At 34.4% G+C, this 20,582-nt stretch overlaps 6 protein-coding genes across 12 annotated transcripts; 3 read left to right on the top strand and 3 right to left on the bottom strand.

Moving 5' to 3' along the window:
* Positions 1-868: 868 nt before the first annotated feature.
* Positions 869-2,670, bottom strand: LOC108579139 (sister chromatid cohesion protein DCC1). Its single transcript, XM_017942589.1, has 8 exons — positions 2,651-2,670; positions 2,352-2,528; positions 2,089-2,287; positions 1,824-2,016; positions 1,513-1,729; positions 1,319-1,428; positions 1,046-1,229; positions 869-974 (listed from the first exon to the last, which is right to left on the bottom strand). Exons 1-8 carry the CDS (start codon positions 2,668-2,670, stop codon positions 869-871), a joined length of 1,206 nt encoding a protein of 401 aa, XP_017798078.1.
* A 93-nt stretch (positions 2,671-2,763) lies between these two features.
* Positions 2,764-4,337, top strand: LOC108579217 (transcription elongation factor B polypeptide 1). Of its 6 annotated transcripts, none has more exons than XM_017942695.1 (6): positions 2,764-2,892; positions 3,154-3,304; positions 3,381-3,437; positions 3,630-3,698; positions 3,878-4,071; positions 4,156-4,337. In XM_017942695.1, the coding sequence occupies exons 3-6, from the start codon at positions 3,405-3,407 to the stop codon at positions 4,295-4,297; spliced, it is 438 nt and encodes a 145-aa protein (XP_017798184.1). In that variant the 5' UTR covers positions 2,764-2,892; positions 3,154-3,304; positions 3,381-3,404; the 3' UTR covers positions 4,298-4,337. The 6 variants fall into 6 exon arrangements, with proteins under 6 accessions (XP_017798184.1, XP_017798183.1, XP_017798185.1 ...); XM_017942694.1 differs by having other exon boundaries at positions 3,377-3,437; XM_017942696.1 differs by lacking the exon at positions 3,154-3,304.
* Positions 4,338-5,247: 910 nt separating this feature from the next.
* LOC108579237 (biogenesis of lysosome-related organelles complex 1 subunit 2) lies at positions 5,248-5,907 on the bottom strand. Its single transcript, XM_017942719.1, has one exon. The coding sequence runs from the start codon at positions 5,770-5,772 to the stop codon at positions 5,275-5,277; it is 498 nt and encodes a 165-aa protein (XP_017798208.1). The 5' UTR covers positions 5,773-5,907; the 3' UTR covers positions 5,248-5,274.
* A 2,834-nt stretch (positions 5,908-8,741) lies between these two features.
* On the bottom strand, positions 8,742-10,694 carry LOC108579211 (UDP-glucose 4-epimerase). 2 transcript variants are annotated; one of them, XM_017942684.1, is made up of 6 exons: positions 10,399-10,694; positions 10,075-10,193; positions 9,715-10,005; positions 9,463-9,643; positions 9,092-9,376; positions 8,742-9,011 (listed from the first exon to the last, which is right to left on the bottom strand). In XM_017942684.1, the coding sequence occupies exons 1-6, from the start codon at positions 10,526-10,528 to the stop codon at positions 8,959-8,961; spliced, it is 1,059 nt and encodes a 352-aa protein (XP_017798173.1). In that variant the 5' UTR covers positions 10,529-10,694; the 3' UTR covers positions 8,742-8,958. The 2 variants fall into 2 exon arrangements, with proteins under 2 accessions (XP_017798173.1, XP_017798174.1); XM_017942685.1 differs by having other exon boundaries at positions 10,075-10,190.
* A 3,479-nt stretch (positions 10,695-14,173) lies between these two features.
* Positions 14,174-16,443, top strand: LOC108579229 (coiled-coil domain-containing protein 85C). The gene is made up of 4 exons (XM_017942712.1): positions 14,174-14,812; positions 15,575-15,947; positions 16,048-16,313; positions 16,399-16,443. Exons 1-4 carry the CDS (start codon positions 14,258-14,260, stop codon positions 16,441-16,443), a joined length of 1,239 nt encoding a protein of 412 aa, XP_017798201.1. The 5' UTR covers positions 14,174-14,257.
* Positions 16,444-17,322: 879 nt separating this feature from the next.
* LOC108579138 (potassium channel subfamily K member 13-like) lies at positions 17,323-20,355 on the top strand. The gene is made up of 6 exons (XM_017942588.1): positions 17,323-17,451; positions 17,633-17,825; positions 18,324-18,398; positions 18,474-18,882; positions 18,964-19,418; positions 20,318-20,355. The coding sequence occupies exons 1-6, from the start codon at positions 17,323-17,325 to the stop codon at positions 20,353-20,355; spliced, it is 1,299 nt and encodes a 432-aa protein (XP_017798077.1).
* The last annotated feature ends 227 nt before the right edge of the window (positions 20,356-20,582 follow it).

Raw genomic sequence — 20,582 nt, 5'->3', positions numbered from 1 at the left:
TCCAAAATTTATATCATTTAATAATGATGTTGATAATTGAGTAAATATTATTTATAGTGAATGTCATTTTTCAGAAATGTTTTCGAAACATGCAATGTGCATATTTTCAACTTTTCCACAAAGATATACACTTGATTTAACACTTTGTAATTACTTATCAGAATTCCATTAAAATGTCCAAAAATTTTCGATCTTGTATCTTACGATGTATGTTTATACTGTCTTCGATATTATACCATTATATAAAGTATAATTTCTCTTCTCTAATTCTTTTATAAGATTTGTAATTATCACAAGTATGCCATGACGAATATCACAACCGTGTGATGACACAATTGTATTAAACAATTTTCGAAGAAATTCTACGCGGAATTTGAAGCAAGAAAGCATTTAGAAAACTATATCTTCATGGCAAATTTGCGTAATCATCCCATTACTGAAATTTTTTTTTCACTTTACTTCAATGAATTTATTTAAATATTCGTATTAATAAATCAACTTAAAGATAATAAAAGTTTAATTTATATTAGCTTTGCAGCTAAAATTGTTCTACAGTCACGTTATACAGGATTTCGTAACTTGTGACGAAATAATAAACATATGAACTATTTATAATTGTTAGTACAGATAATTATTCTTCAAAACGCAACTGCAATTCTTAAAAAAAAAAAAAAAAGGAAGGAAACGAAAGCAGTGTACTATCATTGATCCTGTTACTGTTATCAGTTAGGTGATAAAGCATAAAAATAAACACAATGCGTAACACTTAAAAAATATTTATAAAATTGTGTAAATGTAACTATGTATTATGAACACAAGCAAAATAAACAGCAAGAATGATTTCAGCATCATGGACAATTTAAGTGAATTATTTATCATGTTTTGAACTGTAGTACTTAATACCATTAACGACTGAACATCTAGCATATTTTGTTAGAAGAGCATTAACATTCATTTTGTTTGTTGCCAGCTTTCTGAAGAAAAAGAACTTCTATAATAAAGAGAAAATTATGCATTTTATCAATGTAAATAATTCTCTACCTACAATATATAGGGTGATATTTCTTGAACTGTCCACTTATCTTTTGCTTTAAAAAGATAATTAAATCTTTGATTAATGTTTTTTGGCAAATCAATTTCTGGAAAAGACACTACTTCTTTTTTTAGAAATGAATTATTCCATGTTACAAGAGCTATTCCTCTTAAATATTCTTCTTTTGGTTTCATTTCTACATATAGAAATAAATAAAAAATACAATATAGGCATTTTATTTATAAATGTTATCTGCAAATATTTTGAATGTAAATTTCAACTTGCTTTCTGGTGTACCAATACACCATGATTCCATGAATTGTTTGTATTCAGTTACTGGAGAAGCAGAAAGAAGTACTTTTGCTAAACTTTTACAACATTGCTCTTCATTGTATCTGTAATACTATAACTTAGTATAACAAGACAAAATTTTAATATACATTCTATATTGTAAAAAGAAATCTGTATAATTCCTTTACCTAAATAACAGTGTTCCATCTGTTTTTGATTTGTCACTTACTTCTGTATATTTTGTGAATAAAATATCAAAAACTGGTTTGACAATAAATTCTTTCAAAGATTCATATGTAATTTCTTTATCTACTTCATTTAATTCCCAACTATTTTCATCAAAAAGATCCAACATCAATGTTAAACTTCTAACTTCACATTCAAATGATATTAGCCTAAAATAGCCTTGAATAGAGAAGAAAATGTAATAATTTACTGCAATGGATACTATTTGATACCAATTGTATAATATTTACTAATCTTGTAAAAACTATAATACCATTGATAGTAACTATTAAATAATCTTTTAATGCTTGAGTTAATTCATCTTCACTGGCTTGTACTTCATTTTGTAATCTTTGCCAATCATACAAAAGTTCTTGAGGTATTGCTGATTCATATTCTACTCCATTAAAAGATGTGGGTTTCAGTACACTATGTAATTTTTCCAATCTAGGCTCACATTCTTTTACCTTAAATATTTAAAAAATTTATCAATTAATACAAATTTGTAGATATTTTCATAGTACATATAATTTTTCTACCTCATAGTATGTATGAAAAACTCCAGAAATATTGTAAGCTTTTACTATTCTATCATTTGCATCCACTTTTGTTTGTTCAAATAAATTTAAATTTGGTACTAGCATACATGAATTAGATGTTTCTGCTTCCTTAATATCATATGTTTGATTTTTTGTACATAATACCACAGTATCTTCCTTATTACCCTGAAATGTTAAACTGAAATGTTGCAAATAATAACAAGTTAATAGAAGAATATTTAAAAATTTAAGCAAATATATACCTATCTCCTTTACTGATTGTTTCCATCAAATGTTCATCAAGTTCTAGTAACTTTATACATTTGCCGACATCGTGCTCTTGTTCGGAATATACAATTTGTGTTATATTTTGCAAACCAGATTCTTTAACAGCAGCTAGCTCTAAAGTTTCGCGAACTTCCTCTATTGTTCGCGAATAGCTGTCGAGATTAAAGTTGAAATTTATCGAATAAAAATAGAACTTTGAACATTTTGTGTATTTATTTATAAGTGAAACATTATAAAATTATACGAGCAGCATATAAATTGTTTTAATATTTACCTATTGTTTACAGTTTCCATTGTGTAGAGCTTAAAAAAGGTTACGAACGGAATAAATCGGATTTATCGAATACTGAAAGTTAGCTCAATCTTATAGCAAATGATACTAAAGATGGATAGCAGTTTCAACGTATAGAGAACTATACGCATTGCCAGTAGCCATATTAATTGCCATTGCGCTTATTAAAAAACTTTATTGTGATCAAACGCTCTGAGTTTATACAATTTTCCTCTTTTATTCAGGTAGGTACGATTTGTTGTTTTTAAATACAATACAATGATAAATGCAGTGTTAAATAGTCTTGCTGAAATAGTTACAACTTTAAACGTAAAATGTACTCTGAATGTTAGTATCTTATTTTCTGTTTTATGTTTCTCTTTGGTTCCAATTTTTTATTTAAATTTTGGTAGTTTATTCAGTTGCAAATATGTACCACTCATTGAATCATTATAACAATGTATTAACATTAAACTTATTACGATGTATTATGTCTTGACGTTCAGATTAACCTTTTCGTCTGCATAAAGTGATGGAATGAAAAAACGACCTTACGTACAAATAACAAAATATATCGATAAAATACAGTGACATTATAATAAATTCTGTGATTCAGTTATAAACAAAGATATTAGTTTCTCCAAAAAATGTTTGGAAGTATATATTTCATTTCCTATATAACATTAATTGAATATGAACATATAAATAATGACTTGCTGTTCTTTCTAGAAAGATAAGTGCCCAATAAAACGCAAACATGTCAAATGATGTGAACAACCAAGCTGACAAGGTATGTTTTTCTCAAGAGATTATGCATGTTAAATTTTCTCACAATAATTGGGACATGTAAAGTGTATTTAAAAGAAATGTATGTGCTGTTACAATTGGGCTGCTATGCAATTTCATTAATTCCTCTAATTGGAAAACAGGAAAATTATGGTAAACAGTTTGTTGATTAATGCTAATTTTTCTTTGGATCAAGCCCAATGAGGAAGAAAATATCGATAAAGCCGAAGAAGAAGAAGGCACTTCATCTATTGATCTGCATGCGGTACCTATTTCTGCAAATTAAAATTTTGCTGCTTAATGATCTCTTTTTGGTTTATTATACTCCTTGTCTTTTGTTACTAACAGTAGTGGTAGTTGTATGATAGTTGAAATATTAGATACAACATATAATTATGAACATACAAAAGCATAAGTAATATAAGTAATGGGATAAAATTTTAGCAAGATGGTGGAATTATATATGGAGGTTGTGAAGGACCAAATGCAATGTATGTAAAACTTGTGAGCAGTGATGGACATGAATTTATTGTTAAACGTGAACATGCATTAACCAGTGGAACGATAAAAGCCATGTTAAGTGGTCCAGGGCAATTTGCTGAAAATGAAGCTAATGAAGTAAACTTTCGTGAAATTCCGTAAGTCCGTTTATAATTTTATTATCAACAAAATCTAAATATATTCAAGAAATACATTGAAACATCTGTACTGTTTGTTTGCAGCTCTCATGTATTGCAAAAGGTTTGCATGTATTTCACTTACAAAGTACGCTATACAAATAGCAGCACAGAAATACCCGAATTTCCTATTGCACCTGAAATTGCATTAGAATTATTGATGGCTGGAAATTTCTTAGATTGTTAAATATGATCAATAGTATCATTGATAAACAATTCAGCTTTGGGGCATGACGAATTCACCATTGTATTGTGACATATTTGTAAAAACATGTGACATGTTTTGAGAAAACATTCATACTTTGCATTTTATTCTATTTTGCAGTACAGTTATAATTTTAACAATAAATTATCTAAATTAATTAAATGACATGACTTACATAAATTTTAATTAATAAGTAATCCAGAATTTGCTGCATATACTAATTCAATTACATTTACTAAATATTTCAGTAATACACTAAATTAGTATATTTAAACAGAATTTATATTGAAAAGAACACACTAATATCATGTTAGGCATACATTCATATCTGTTCTGATTTATTTTACAATTAAAAGGAAGATTTGTACAATGTATAATTAATGCAGAGTTTCATCCATATATTGTATTATATGAAAAATTCTCATTTTTAAGATTCATGTTATAAATGATTTCATATATTATTTCTTAGCAAATTTCATAACAGTGTCTTATATTTTTCCAGTAGAAAGTAACATGTAGATTCATAAGTAGAATACAATTTACTTAGAAATGTATTATGTGATATAATGTAAGAAGAAAAAGAACACGCAACACATTAAACCTTTACAAAATTTTTATAAACAGAATGAGTGTGTGTGTATGTGTGTGTGTAGATGTGTGTGAGAGACTGTATTCTAATATAGTTAATAATAAAAATGAAAATTAGTGCTTATTCCTTTTATTTCTTACCTCTGTCATAACAGTGAAAGTATAACTTCACTTTTATTAAATTCTTGTTTAATACAATGTTTGAACTTCTAGTCTATACATAAGTTATTTTAAAATTAAGTTATATACAAAATGAAACAAATCAATTTATTATAAAAATGTTGTTGTTAACTCTAATCTCTTTTATATTTGATCTATACACTTTTATTATTGAATTAGGGGTTTATATTCATATACTGTATATCACACTTTTATTTACTTTTTGTATCTTTTTCAATGTCCTTAAATTTTGCTTCTAATCGTTTAGAATATGCTGCTAATTTATAAGCAGCTTGTTCTAGCTTAGTTACACTATCATCAATTTCATTAATGTTATCTAAAATTGGTTGTAACTTTTTATATTTCTCGTTTAATGAATCCAAAGACTGAGCTACACTAGAAGATATTGTTTTCAATTCGGTATATTTTGCAATAGTTTCTTTATTTAATCGTTCTAATAAACGATAGTCGGCATGAGTGGCCATAAGCTCTTCTTGCAAATATTCTCCAGTCTTTTGAAACATCGTATTAGCTAAACGACTAAGATTTGGGTCATGAGGATCCAATGCCTCAAAGCTGCTTGTGCTTGTCGAAAGCGTAGTTCCACGTTTAGGTGATCCACATCTCGAATTATGATCTGTCGAACTTTCCGAAAAAGGGGGTGGTTCAGTTTGTATGTCTTCTTTCAATGGATCTTTAACGGATGTCATTGTTACAGAAACACTTGCTTTATCACAACAAGTGACAAAATAACTTTTCTTGCGTGAAAAACACGTATAATCTACAGTAAACGTCAGATTTTTTGCGAACAATGTATTGCGCTACGCTATCTACTACGTCTCGAGCGAAACATTATTACTGATAATAAAGTGACCGTATTTATCGGCTAATGTTCAACGTTCTAAAAAATCGATCGTATAAAAAATCATATTATGAGATAAGCGTAGAAAATGTATTTTATAAAAGGTTATAATATACCAGTATTGTTTTACAGTATTTTACAGTCTATTTATTTTTCCCACCTACACCACGTCCATTTTCTTTTGCATAATCAATGTTAAAGAAATGAAAAATCGATTATAAATATTAATTTTAAAATGTCTGCTGCATTGTTCATTCAATATGAAACTAACAAATTAAGCTATTTCATTACGTTAAATCATGCAGCAATTTTATTTAAGACCCATGTAATTATTCTATAAATAAAGAACTTCAAAATATGCCTTAAACTGTATTTTCCTATCTACATTATTAGCAACGTTAAAGCATGTAAAAGTTTATTATAAGGATGAATTAAATATAATAAAAATGACAAAGATAGTGAGGAGAAATGAGTTAGATAAGGATAGGAATAGTGCTATGTGTTAGACAAGGAAAGCATTAGGGATAGACAAGGACAGAAAAAAGTGCCGGGCGAGACTAACGCCATCTCGCGTTTGGTGACGTGAACTACGATTTCTTAATAGGAACACAGGATATAAACAGAGGTATTAGACAAGGATAGCACTAGTGTGCGAGAAGGACAGAGAGAGAACGTTTCCTATTGGCTGGCAAGCCATCATGGCGGACCTTCCAGGCCCAAATCGAGATGGTCGGTGAGAAATCAGTAATAACTCAATAATTACGATGATTTTGTGAACTTTTAGAATTGGAGAATAAAGTGTGGACCTTTAGCAACTTTCTCATATAGATTTCAATGCACTAGACCTTTTCAATGATTAGTTATTAACAATTTTAGTACTCGATGTCGGAACGACACCGCATACCGTAACGGTTTTTCAATAATTTCGTAGCTTTCTAGTAAATTCTCGTACAACTAACTATATGTACCTGAAAGGCAACTCCCTTAGCTATATTCTCATATAATTTTTATCAACATATTCTGTCTAGTTTAAGAGTTATTAAATATTACAGGGAAGAGTCTCCTATTCATCGTACTCGTATATAGTCAACTGTTACAAACAATTGCTAATATCTAATAAACCACACCACTTACGGCTACCAAACTAATTGCAGAATATAGAAAAAAAGTCCATTCTAGATTCCACATGCTTCAAAGTGCATAATTAGTTACGCATTTCTATTGAAATACCGAAAATATGTTACGCTCGAATGCGGCGGGTGTAATACTCACGTAAAGAATGTCAAATAACTATCAAACCACAAGGGATATGTTAATAAAAGTTATATGAGAATGTAGCGAAGGGAGTTGCCTTTTAGATGCATATAATTAGTTGCATGAGAATTTAGTAGAAAGCTATGAAACTATTGAAAAACCATAAAGGTATGCGGTATCGTTCCGACATCACGTACTATAATTATTAATAACTAATTATTAAAAGGATCTAGAACATTAAAATCTATATGAGAAACTAGCTAAAGGAATAACCTTTTGAATGCATGTGTAAAAGTGTATAAATTATGTGTGCAAAGTTACAAAATTAATGAAAAAGGAGAAGTTTGTACAGTATCTCGTACTATATTTGCCGACATCATGTACTAAAATTGTTAATAACTAATTATTGAGGGGGTTTAGGATACTAAAAGCTATATGTGAAACCTGCTGAAGGTCCACACTACATTCTTCAATCCTAAAAGTTCACAAAATAATCGTAATTATTGAGTTATTACTGATTTCTCACTGACCGTCTCGATTTGGGCCAGGAAGGTCCGCCATGATGGCCTGCCAGCCAATAGGAAACGTTCTCTCTCTGTCCTTCTCGCACACTAGTGCTATCCTTGTCTAATACCTCTGTTTATATCCTGTGTTTCTATTAAAAAATCGTAGTACCGGTCACCAAACGGGAGATGGCGCTAGTTTCGTTTTTCAAATTTTCTGTCCTTGTCCATCCATATATCTTTCCTTGTCTAACACACGGTCCGCCATGATGGCCTGCCAGCCAATAGGAAACGTTCTCTCTCTGTCCTTCTCGCACACTAGTACTATCCTTGTCTAATACCTCTGTTTATATCCTGTGTTTCTATTAAAAAATCGTAGTACCAGTCACCAAACGGGAGATGGCGCTAGTTTCATTTTTCAAATTTTCTGTCCTTGTCCATCCATATATCTTTCCTTGTCTAACACACAGCACTATTCTTATCCTTGTCTGCCCCTATTTCTTTCCTTGTCTAACTCATTTCTCTAGTACTATCCTTGTCTACCCCTATTTCTTTCCTTGTCTAACTCATTTCTCTAGTGCTATCCTTGTCTACCTCTATTTCTTTCCTCGTTTAACTCATTTTTGTATTGTTAAATACCTCGAGGAGTTATCCTTCGTAGTGAGCACAACTAAATATGTATATTGAATTGCGAGGGTAGAACTGTACACGATCTTTTGATAGTAATAGAACACGCGTATATGACAAATCATCTACAAATAAACAATTACGTTACTTTCTTATTTGTAATTTCATAGTTACGTTCAATGAATCGATAACGTTGAGTGCGACACGAAAATGGTACGGGGGGTTCTAGGGTCCCCCATCATGTAGGATAAAGAAATGCATCGGGTATTAGGTCTGTGTTTTAACATCTCAATATTACTGTATTTATACAAAGTCATTTTTTCAATAGTAGGAACATACATTTTATGGCACAATAATTTAATATGTAGGTTATCATAGGACATGAAAATTCACTATTCACTGTTATTAAATATAAAAGTCATCATTTTTGGGGGGAAATCGTTTATAATAAATGTTAAATGTAGGGATTCATGAATTTACTTAATATAAGGTGTGTGTATATACATATATACGTATTTACTTTCGACTTTGGTCTAAACTTTGGTAACCAGACACCACCATGGCTTATATTTACATTAATTAACAATATAAATGAAATGTTTTTTTAAACGTCTCAGATTTTCAAATAACAAATATTTCAACAATTATTACTAAGATTTATAACCATTTGGATTATTTTGTTGCCATTTCCACGTGTCTATGCCTATAATACATTATGAAATAGTAACTTGTAATGTAAGTTTATAATTTGAGTAAAAATATACTTTTCAAACAATAACTTACACATATCGTCTATGTTTTTAGTAGCTTGCCAATCTAATTCTTTATTAGCTAAACTAGCATCTGCATAACTAGCGGATATATCTCCAGGTCTGCGTGCAACTATTTTATAAGGTATAGTTTTTCCTGATGCCTTTTCAAATGCATGTACAACTTCAAGTACAGAAGAACCCTTTCCAGTGCCTAAATTAATTGCTTTAAATCCAATAGGATTAGTAATTTTTTGATAAACCAATGCTTTTACATGACCAACAGCTAAGTCCATAATGTGAATATAATCACGTACGCCTATAAATTATGCGATTATGCCTATATAATAATTAGTAGAAACAACACTGACAAATCTAAAGCAATAATTTGGTCTTGACATCTACCTGTTCCATCAGGAGTATCATAGTCATTGCCATAAACATATAAAATATCCCTTTTGCCAACAGATACTTGGGCAATGTATGGCATTAAATTGTTGGGAATTCCATTAGGATCTTCTCCTATTTGTCCAGAAGAATGAGCTCCCACTGGATTAAAATATCTTAAAGATATGACAGACCATGTCTGAAAACTTCTAAGAATAAATATTCGGTTGTACTTTAAGTTGAAAAATGAAAGAAGTAAACAATTGGCACCTTATCTGAAGAGCATAGATCTTTCAAAATTTCTTCAACCATGTATTTCGTTTTTCCATAAGGATTGGTACAATTACCAGTTCTCATATTTTCTACTAGTGGCAGCTTTTCAGGGGTGCCATAAACTGTAGCACTACTTGAATAAATAAAACATCTCACATTAAATTCTCTCATAACTTTTAATAAATTCAATGTTCCACAAACATTTGTTTTATAATATTCTAGGGGTTTCTCACAAGATTCACCCACAGCTTTCAAGGCAGCAAAATGTATGACAGAATTAAACTTGTGCTAAAATTCAATTATTTTAATTACCTATTTTGATTATACAGCAATATATAGTAATATTTATAATCATACCTTTTTGAATACATCTCTTAATTCGTTAAAATTTAATACATCACAGTGAACAAATGTAACTTTTTTATTTGTCAATTTTTCTATCCTCAATAAACATTCTGGTTTTGCATCTTTTTCTCCTATACATAAAAAATACCATATAATTATGTTAACTCGTTTACATTGCCAATATTAACGATATAGTTATAGTTAATAATATTATACATTCTATATAGGTGCAAAGATCATATTTGTATTAACTTGTATTAGAAGTATTTAGTTATTAATTTGTTACAATAATTTATAAATAATTATCCTAATATAACTTGATTCGTTATGCCTCACCTTTAAAAGCATTACTAAGGTTGTCTATTACCACCACCTCAAAATCTGCTTGCAACAGTTCCAATACTGTATGAGAACCAATGTACCCAGCACCCCCCGTCACCAATACACTCCAAGAATCATTTGCCATTGTCTGTTTCAATCTGCTGTTCTATTTGTTATTTTTATTTCTAATCTACAATTATTATGTACTACTTTATTAGCACAAAACTACCATTTTGGTAAATATGCATAGCCAAAAACATGCTAATACATTATTACTAAATGTAAGAAAGCTACAATATGGAACTATTAAATATCGATCATTTAATCAAACAAATATTTTACTCTTTATAAATTACAAATATAAATTCTTAAAAGTTATTGTTACATATTTTACATAACATTATATTTTATTATATCAAACTTTATGTTAGATGTCAAGACCTACACCTCACACAATACATTTAATTGTGCAAGTTTCATTTACTTATTAACACGCAACATTCATCCTATTATTATTTATATATATTTGTACATATGTATTTATAAAGTTCAATATAAATTGTATCATGATTTTATAGACAGAGAAGTAATGTATTTCGGTAGAAATAGAATCAGCATTATACCTCAGCGTGACACGTAAGCAATTAACCTCACACCTCGACAGAAAAAAATGGACTACGTTTAATACAATGTGTAAGCACTATAAAAAGGTGATTTACATGATGAAGTTACATAATACTGACACGTCGTTAAAAGCTTTGACATGACATCGAATGGAAAATTTTTAATATAAATACAAACAGAATAATAAGCACTTACAATATGTATAAAGTTCTAATAAATATGTGAAATACTGCTACGTCGCAATGTAAACAATTCCTGCAGCTCCCATTCCTTTATTCACGAACAACACATCTACGGTATTATGCATAATAATCTATAGTATCAGAAAGTACCACACACTATATAATTTTCCATAGAAATACAAGCTACTAATATAATGTTCATATTAAATGAATGAAAATTAAATGTAACAAGTTTTACGCTTAACAATACGCTTCAACAAATGAAAGCTGAAGAATCGGTGACATCCGAGTATCTTGGTAATTCTACAAGGGCAAATGCTGTATATTTTCAATCCATTTAGATAACTTGTTATACGACTCATGTGGCTCCCCGTAGTGTGAATACTGAAACGCGCCGAATACAAATTGTGCAGCGGTAATGAACAAAGAAACTCGACAACCCAATATATAAAATATAAATGTATCGTAAACTGTCATTGACTACTATTTGCAATTGCTCCTTTAAATAAATGTTAAAATATGTATTAATAAACAAATGCGGAGCACCAATCAAATTTATCCTTAAATAATTTTATATAAATCATTAATCTAATTGGGGATTATTATTTAACAAAAACATGTTAACATTGAATAATGAATATTGATAACACTTGAACAATCGTTCGTATGAAACATATCGTTATTTAGTTACTATTATTATTGTTACATTCTTATTCTGGTTAAGTTATTTATTGTTCTATAAAAGATTTAGCGTTAGATTTTCTCATTTATTAAATGTATATTAAACGACCACGAGCACAGCGCTTTAACGCTCCACAGGCGACAACTCCATCAAATTCTCCAAGAATCCACACAGCAAACTAATGTTTCCTAAAGAAAATTCAAACAGTGTAGATTGAACTACGCATAATGTATAGCTTTAACCCGACATTTTCTTCTAGAGAGAAATCTCTTTGGAAAACTATACCGACTAGCCTGTCTATCGTCAAGAAGGACACATTCCCTCTACGATGGTCACGAAGAGACTGATAAAATAGCGCGCCTGACCGTATGTATAACTATTGATATCTTTGACCGTCTCTTCAGCAATGTGAACAATCTAAAGATTCCCAACTTAAAATTGGTTAATTAATTTCACGTACATTATTAATTATTTTTAATAATTTACAATAAAGTTAGAGGAAGTTGGATTTAACGAAAATTCCTTTGGTTTCTACCCGCTTCCGAAAGAATGGCCAAAGAGTAGAAGCAAGGAAACACGGATGCAACGCAAAAGCAACTGTAGCACAGCAGGTAAAACATTTTTGTAGGTTACCTCCGCTGGTACAAGGGCTTAAACACCTGGCGTGCATAAGTATAGTCGGTATTAATGACAGGTATCTCGTTATACCACAAAGATCGTACCTTCGACTGTTTCCTTTGTATTTTGCAATCTTGTTGCAAGATTATAAAAGAATTAAATGCATCCATTGACTTAATTCGATTAATAGATTACGAGACAGCAAAAATACGGCAGACGTAATCTTATCAACATAAATCGTAGCACAAAGTCACCTAACCACACAAACGTCTATCCATTAATATCTTCAATTTCTCTAAACATAAGGTAACAGAAATCTCAGTTTGACATTTGAGGGGATGAATCAAGGCTTTGAGAAATGTTCGTACCGAACTGAACTTCTTCCATTTCAAAGATTCTGCTCCTTTTTACCTCCCACGACTAAAACACGCCGCTAACTCCCCTCTTATAAGAAGAATCGGTCCAATCAGCGATCGCTTTCTCGTTCCCGCGTCTCAACCTTAAAGCCCTAGCGTCGCCCGTGATCGTTTCTCGGATCGCACGTTCGCGATCATCGCCATGTTGCTAGTGCGTGATTTTCACGCGATTTTCACTTAAGATTCTCGGTTTCTGTATTGCTACGGATCTAACAGACACGCGATGAGATTACTCGTCTGATTCAATGCAGATACGCTCGCAAGACCTAGCAACGACGAAGAACAGAAGTGCACGAGGATAACAGCATCCTAATGCCGACCGATTGAACCGTTTCACTTCCTTCCGGATACTAGAGATCACTAAGTGGGAGAGAGATGGTCAGATAAACGCTGCAGCAGGCTGAATCGGTTAACAATCGGCACGAGTGTGTATGTGTGCGTTTGTGTGTGTGTGTGTGAAAGCCAATCTGTCGCGCGGTACGGTGCGGTCACGGACGACGAGATTTCACTGGAATGCCCCACTCGATGTTACGGCACTGCGGCTTGTGAAATGCTACGGCCCCGCAGTGAGAAAAACGGGGGCCCGGCTGGGCGCATTAGTTCTCGGGAGTGCAATATCGCTGGTATCCTTGAGATTTCGTAACGAAACAAAGTGTCCACGCGGTGAAGATCGAACCGTGCCTCGCGTCTATCGCGGAACTATGCTTTCACGTTTCGACCCGACCGTTGACAGCTGGAACGCGAGCATACCATGCGATCGTTCGAAGCTTCGGCGTGATGCGAGGACGTCGACTCTTTAATACTGCGACACGAAGCCAAGGCTGTGTTCGGGAACACCGGGGGATTCGATAAAATACCTGTCAGTATTGTTCGACTATCCATAACCGTAGTTTCTCAAACAGTGTAGCACTAGTAACAATATGCTGTACTGAATCGTACGTTTGCGACGTTGCATTCGCGAAGAAAACAACAAAGACGCGTGGAAATTTTGGATTAAACGAGAGACGAGACTAATCTCCGAAAGTGATTGCACGCCGGTGAGACACTAAGATAAAGCGTAAGAAGAAGAGAGAGAAGTTTGTAAGGAAGGTCCGTTTTTTTTTTTTGGTGGGCCTGTCGGAGGATCAGGAAGGTAAGGCTCGCGGAGGTAAGGTGGTTTATCTTATGGGCCACCTCTTAAGTAGTATAGTATGTATATCGAATGTTGAGAGTGAGCAGGAGAGCAAGAGAAAGAGAGAGCACCGTACGGTGACCCAGATTTTAGCGGGTCGAACGAGGCAAGCCGGCACGAAGAAGTCACGGTGGACTCACTGAAATGGGACAGAACGCAGCCTGGAGGTAAATTAGCCGCGATGTCCAATAAGAGTAAGTCCCAGCCGCAGCAGCAGCATCCTTCGCACGTGATCAAGTCGCCAGTGGAGCAAGTGCCACCGCGATACCAGCCGCCGCCGCAACCAACCGGTGGCATCCTCAAGAATCATCCACACTTCGGTACAGGCCCGTCCGTACCTACGTCGTGCTCCTCCGCCACTGTTCAAGGTCCCGTCGCGGCCTTGAATCATCATCAACCGGCGCAACCACGAGCCGTGCCTCAACAGAAGGATGTGCAGAGTAAATACTCACCGAGGATAGAGCATCGACATCATCCCCAAGGTGGGAACACATTGACCGCGCCTGTGTCCAAAACGCATAGTTACCTTCAGGCCAAGGTCGGCCAAGGTCAGTACTTGCCACCTAACGGTCAGTATCCCACGGTAAACACTGCACAGACACCGCCGCTCAGACAAAGGATCACCGACGACGAGTTCCTCAGGCTCGGACCCGTGGAGATGCTCAAGTTTGTCCGGAAGACCGAGAGCGACATCGCGAGGCTCGCCGCCGAGCAGAATCGCCAGATACAGAGCTTGGTGAGTTTCGTTATTTCTCACCTGATTTTTCACGTGAACCACGTGTTGATAATTATTAGTGTAACGATAAAGAAATAAAATGAGACTTGGAGAATGTAGATACGTGATATGTAACTTACAAGTCAGACGGTGATATAGAGGGTTAACTAACTTCTCCCTTGGTGATAAGAAAAGAGGTGCAAGAGTAACAGGAGTTGAGAAGAAACAGGTGAAAGATTGAAAGAGACCTTTAGTAATGGAAATGATGTATATTTTTGAAGGATAAAGTTTTTGCAGGTATATTTAAAAAAATGGAAGATCGAGGGAGAAGGAAGCTGTAATAACACTGTAATAATAAATAGTAGGATAAGCGGTAATTTGCGTATGGATAATAAGAATGAATGGGAGCAAGAGGAAAAGTAATCGTAGCATTCCTTTCTACCAGAGTGAACGTCACGAGGCCTTGCCGTTTTTGTTACTCAATTTTTGCGAAAAAGATGCGATCACGGATTTTAAGTACGTCACACGGAAGTTTTTGAGACTCTTTTAGGTCACACGGGTCGAGTCCACCGTCGTAATTTCAACCAGTCACGCACATGTGAGTCGAGCCGCGAACGATTGCCGGTACACTTCGATTTCTTTTTTGTTAAAAATCATTTATCTGTAGTAATGCATTTGCCGACGACATAGACTGACAAAATGTTAAAAAACATACCGATCGTTTGCAAATTCTAATTTAAAATAAACACTTGTCTAAACAGTGGAATGTATACGTGATTTCAGCTCGGCGAGCTTCGAGCATTGAAGGAGGCAAACCAAAGATTAAGCGATGATAATCAAGAACTGAGAGATCTGTGTTGCTTTTTGGACGACGATCGACAGAAGGGCCGCAAGTTAGCCAGAGAATGGCAAAGATTTGGAAGATACACGGCGAGCGTTATGCGACAGGAAGTCTCCGCTTACCAAAATAAATTGCGTCAATTGGACAATAAACAGCAGGAGCTGATCAAAGATAATCTCGAGCTGAAGGAACTGTGTCTCTATTTGGACGAAGAGAGAGGAGGTGGTCAAAGGGACGACGGAGATGGTTCTAGTTCAAGCACCAACGCTGAAGAAACTGCACCACCGAGACCTAGGCATACATCTACGTTTAATGGTAAATTGAACGTATTTCTTGCTACGATTTTTTTGTTTTAGAATAGCAAACAAACTTTTGTACGAACTTCCACAATTAGATTTACAAATGTATCTTGCAGATCAAACTATGCAGTATGTAAGGAGTCTAGAGCAACGGGTGAAACAACTGGAAGAAGATAAAAGTGTTCTACAAGCACGTGCCCAAGGTTGGGAAGTACCACCCGGTGAAATCTGGGATAATCAAAATAGTCCAGGAGAAAATCCTCACATAGGAGGTCGACCGGAAGCTGTGGTACGAGCTCTTCAGGTTCTTGAAGTTAGAGAACAGCTTGAAAGAGAAGGTGGCCACGACGGTGAAAAGGCTTTGGTTAGAGAAATGTGCAATGTAAGTGAAACGTGTGGATGTTGGGATCTTTTTTTTTTTTTTTCCAAAAGGAACGGAGAAATAACTCTTTCAATGTGTTTCTTAGGTTGTTTGGCGGAAATTGGAGGAAGGTCCACAAACGAGGCATTGATAATTCAAACTGTAAGCGTGATTCGTTGAATCACATTGTAAACGTTGTTGCGCAATCCGTTTCTTCGGATAGCGTATGTAATAGTATTATAGTAATTAATGCAAATGTTATGAATTTCATAGATTTATACGCATGTACCTACAAGTATTTCGATGTAAGAGTCAACGTGCCTAGTTTGCAGTATTTATATAAATGTCGTAATGCCGTTAGATCGCCTACATAAACTGTTAACAAACTTTATTTTTTATTATAAACTCGGTATGATTTACTTTCACACATCTCACAAATCCTCCATCCCTTGCGAACTACGTTTCATTGAAAAAGTACGCGACAAAGCAGAACCTTGGCGCATTTAAGCGTGCGGTCCAAAGTATAGAGTTTGCTCTACACCCCTTTTTCACAAAAGGGTCTCATTTTCTATTACTGATTTCGTTTCTATTTTTAGCGTCTCAAAGACACTTTTTTTCCCTAGTGCTACACGCTACTGTTCTATATTTTTTTACGGTTCAGCTTACGAATCGTTTCGCGTTGCAATTTCACCATGCAAAATTAAATAAAATAAATACAACTTGTACTGTTTAAATAATGCAATCGAAATTGTAGCATGTAACATTTTCATAAAATTCCAAAGATATCGACAAGTGTTTATAGTAAATTAGAGACAATTTCATCGAAAATACAGCATGGAACATTGATCGTATGTGTAAAAAGAGGACTCGAGATAGCTTCTAAATGATGTATCTTTGTAATCTTTGCCGACGAGATGTATCTGTAAATCTTCGCGGATGTTCGTCGCTGAGTTTGCGCCAACCCGGATGAAAAGTAAAGGTGGGGATCGCAACTAGTCACTTGTGTCCGGAGAGATGAGAATCATCGGTGATGTGCGTGTGCACTTGCCTCGGAGAGGACAACGCAAGGTTCATCCTTCTTTTCATTGTCCTGGCGGTGTACATGCTGGCAGGCGCTGCACTTTTTCAACGACTGGAAGCTGACCTTGAAACGCGACAGGTATGAAACTATTTTTTTTTTATTTAACAAGCTTTTGTCCATTGAAATTTCAAAATTTTTTCTTCTGTTTATGTTCGCAAAAGTGTGCATTGTTTAAAATAAAGTAAAGGTGAAAGTATCGTGGACTAAGTTACAGTGTGTACATGTGTATACATATATTCAACTTCCGTTCATCATACAGGCTGCAGAATTTTGGCGCGTATACCATACTTTTCGAAGACATCATTTGCAAAGTGGTCCAGTTGCTCTTCAGAGGCTGGACGAGCTGTTATACGCTTACGGAAACGCTTCGTCCTCCGGCTTCATCAACAAGAACCGCCGATGGGATTTTCCTGGCAGCTTTCACTTCGTGGGCACAATCGTTTCCACGATTGGTAAGAAATAAATATATCGTGGCCTATTTGGTACTCAAAACATTTTGTCTTACGATGCAAGTGAACTGGAATAATGGGTCAGTGGAACGCGAGACACACATAATATACTTTATCTTCCAGTTATGTTTCTCCTCTTTTGCATTCCTTTTTGGAAAATTTTGCGTTTACGAGTGCATCAATATAATTGTGAAATATTTTGCAACATTCGTCCTATATACTTCGTATCTTGCGAGTTTGGTTATTTTCCGATAACCCACTTAAAAATGAATTTATTGACGACCGTATTATCGCGCGAAACTTGGTCATAATAGCATCGAATAAAGGGGTAAGGGTCGACGCCCGTTGCACGCATGAGAATGCACCAGTGAATTCCAGAATGTTAATATCTTGCGACCTAGTCTTGCCTTCCAGTTTACCCTCTCCAGCATGTTTCAGTCCGTATATTCCTTTTAATATCAAAGAAAGTTATGGATCTGATTCTCGATTCATTTTTTTCAGGATACGGAAATACTACACCGCAGACAACAGCGGGTAAAGTAACCGCTGTTCTGTATGGCTTTCTCGGTTGTTCCGGTAATAAAATGATACATTCATTACAAATGAACGTTATTGTACATTTATTATAAAAACTGCCTTCTCGCGATACAGGTGGAATTTTATTCTTCAACTTATTTCTGGAGAGGGCCATCACCTTACTAGCTTGGATTTTACGAAGCATACACGTTCACCGATTAAAAAGACGCATCTCGAAAAACTTGGTAGCGTCTCGTCGTCGATCCTTCAGCTCGTCCAAGAATGAGAAATCTTCTTTGCCTGATATACTCGACGACGACGATGAGAATTTAGACCTGGACGAGTGGAAGCCAAGCGTATATTGGGTTATGCTTCTTTTAACGGTAGTATGCTGTACGGTAGCTTGCTGTGCTGCTGCGGTTTACGCTCCATTCGAGGATTGGGAGTACTTCGATGCTCTTTACTTTTGTTTCGTTAGCTTTGCGACTATTGGCTTCGGTGACTTCGTTAGCACAGAAAAACTGCATTATCCCTACGTTTATTGGTACGTTCCGTGAAATTGTAGAGTTGGCAGCAGCATACACTGTAGCCACTGATAGGTACACTAATTTCTTCGTATGCACAGGTACCGTTTCGCTAACTTTACATTTCTACTGATCGGCTGCTGCAGCACGTACTCTTTATTGAACGTAACCTCAATTGTAATAAAACAAGGATTAAATTACATTATACAAAAAGTACAAAAATGTAGAAATCAAGATATGGCCGCAGTACATTTACCAAGAAGGAAATCCTCCGTCTCTACGATGTATTTTTCAAAGAGAAGAGGAACAAGGATAGCTGCAAGGGATTCCTTTAAAGGAGATCATTCGGAAACGCCAAGAAGGATGTCTGGAGAGATGATTTCCATGCAGGACTTTTTCTCAGCGAACAAGGTTACTTTGACTGTAATGCAAAAACAGTTAGATGAAATGGCTCAGTTACAAAAAGATGGTGTTTCGATTGCGACCGCTTCTAGCGCGGTAGGTTTTAGACCTGATGCTGTTGGCCCTTTGGCTATTGTCAGTGAAAAATTTAAAAGTCAAATTTCGAGAAAGAGGTAAAAATATTGTGGAATCAACGAAAACAAAAAAACATCAATTCGTTCAATACTTTTTTTTCCTGTAATCGACGGTACGAATTTAATTGTTCTTTTTTAAAACACAAATTAGATAAACGTAATAGCTTTAACTTAAGGAAGAAATACGAAGTATTCTTGTAGCGAATCTAGTCTTGTAGAAAATCTTTACATCGCAGGATTCGATATTTCAGTACAGTAAATTCTTCATAGATCAGTCATCGAGTAACTTTATTTAAGTCACGTTACAATACAATTCTCCATGTACTCAACAACATTAACAAACATGCATTCTTTTGTCTTCGCTTTGCCATAATATTTGTCATATAATGTGCATATAATGCATGTAAAAAAATTTTTCAAATCCTCCTGCCAATCTGTGATATACGAAATTACATTTAGGAAATTATGATTTGTAATGTTCATATAATATTTTGTGTGAATATAATTTGTCGAATCGATAAAGTGCACATGAGAGTCTGTCCTTTCAATGTTATTGGTTTTACATGCATCATAAAAATTACAAAGACAAAAGTTTTTTCTTGCCTAGGTAACTATTAATACCTTCAACTCCAATCAGATATTTCAATTCGATGAGTATGATGGATGCAAAATTGTCATACTAAATTTGTATGAGTGAAACTAGGCATTCTGAGAAGTTCGCGCAGAGAAGAATCCGACTGATCGGGAATCTAAGACCGAAAATACAGATACCTTTTCCCTGAACGAGAATGATAGATACGAGCAATTATGACAGAAAGTTATAAATTACAATAAAGAGAGAGCGAGAGAGAGAGAGAGAGAGAGAGAGAGAGAGATTGGGCGATTCTTTACAGACTACAACATTTTGTGTAATCTACAGACAACTGTTTTATCATCAAAGTCAGATGTAACATGTAGATACTACAATCAGGTCTATAAAAAAAAATCACATCGTATTAGACGAGATTACACTGATCTAAGATTCATCATGTTTTTCAAATTTAAGCCGTGTTTAAATTTCACTTTAAACTTGAAGCTCAAATTCGATCACTCTAACATCCATAATTGAATCACATCGAATTGAAGCTTTTTCGAAATTTTAAAAGAAACTACTAGAATTAATGTCAGCGATGCGCCGACAGTAA

Source organism: Habropoda laboriosa, unplaced genomic scaffold, assembly GCF_001263275.1.
Source record: "Habropoda laboriosa isolate 0110345459 unplaced genomic scaffold, ASM126327v1 scaffold64, whole genome shotgun sequence".
NCBI lineage: Eukaryota > Metazoa > Arthropoda > Insecta > Hymenoptera > Apidae > Habropoda > Habropoda laboriosa.
Note: the sequence above shows the minus strand (reverse complement) of the source record. Positions and strands in the feature narration are given on the sequence as shown.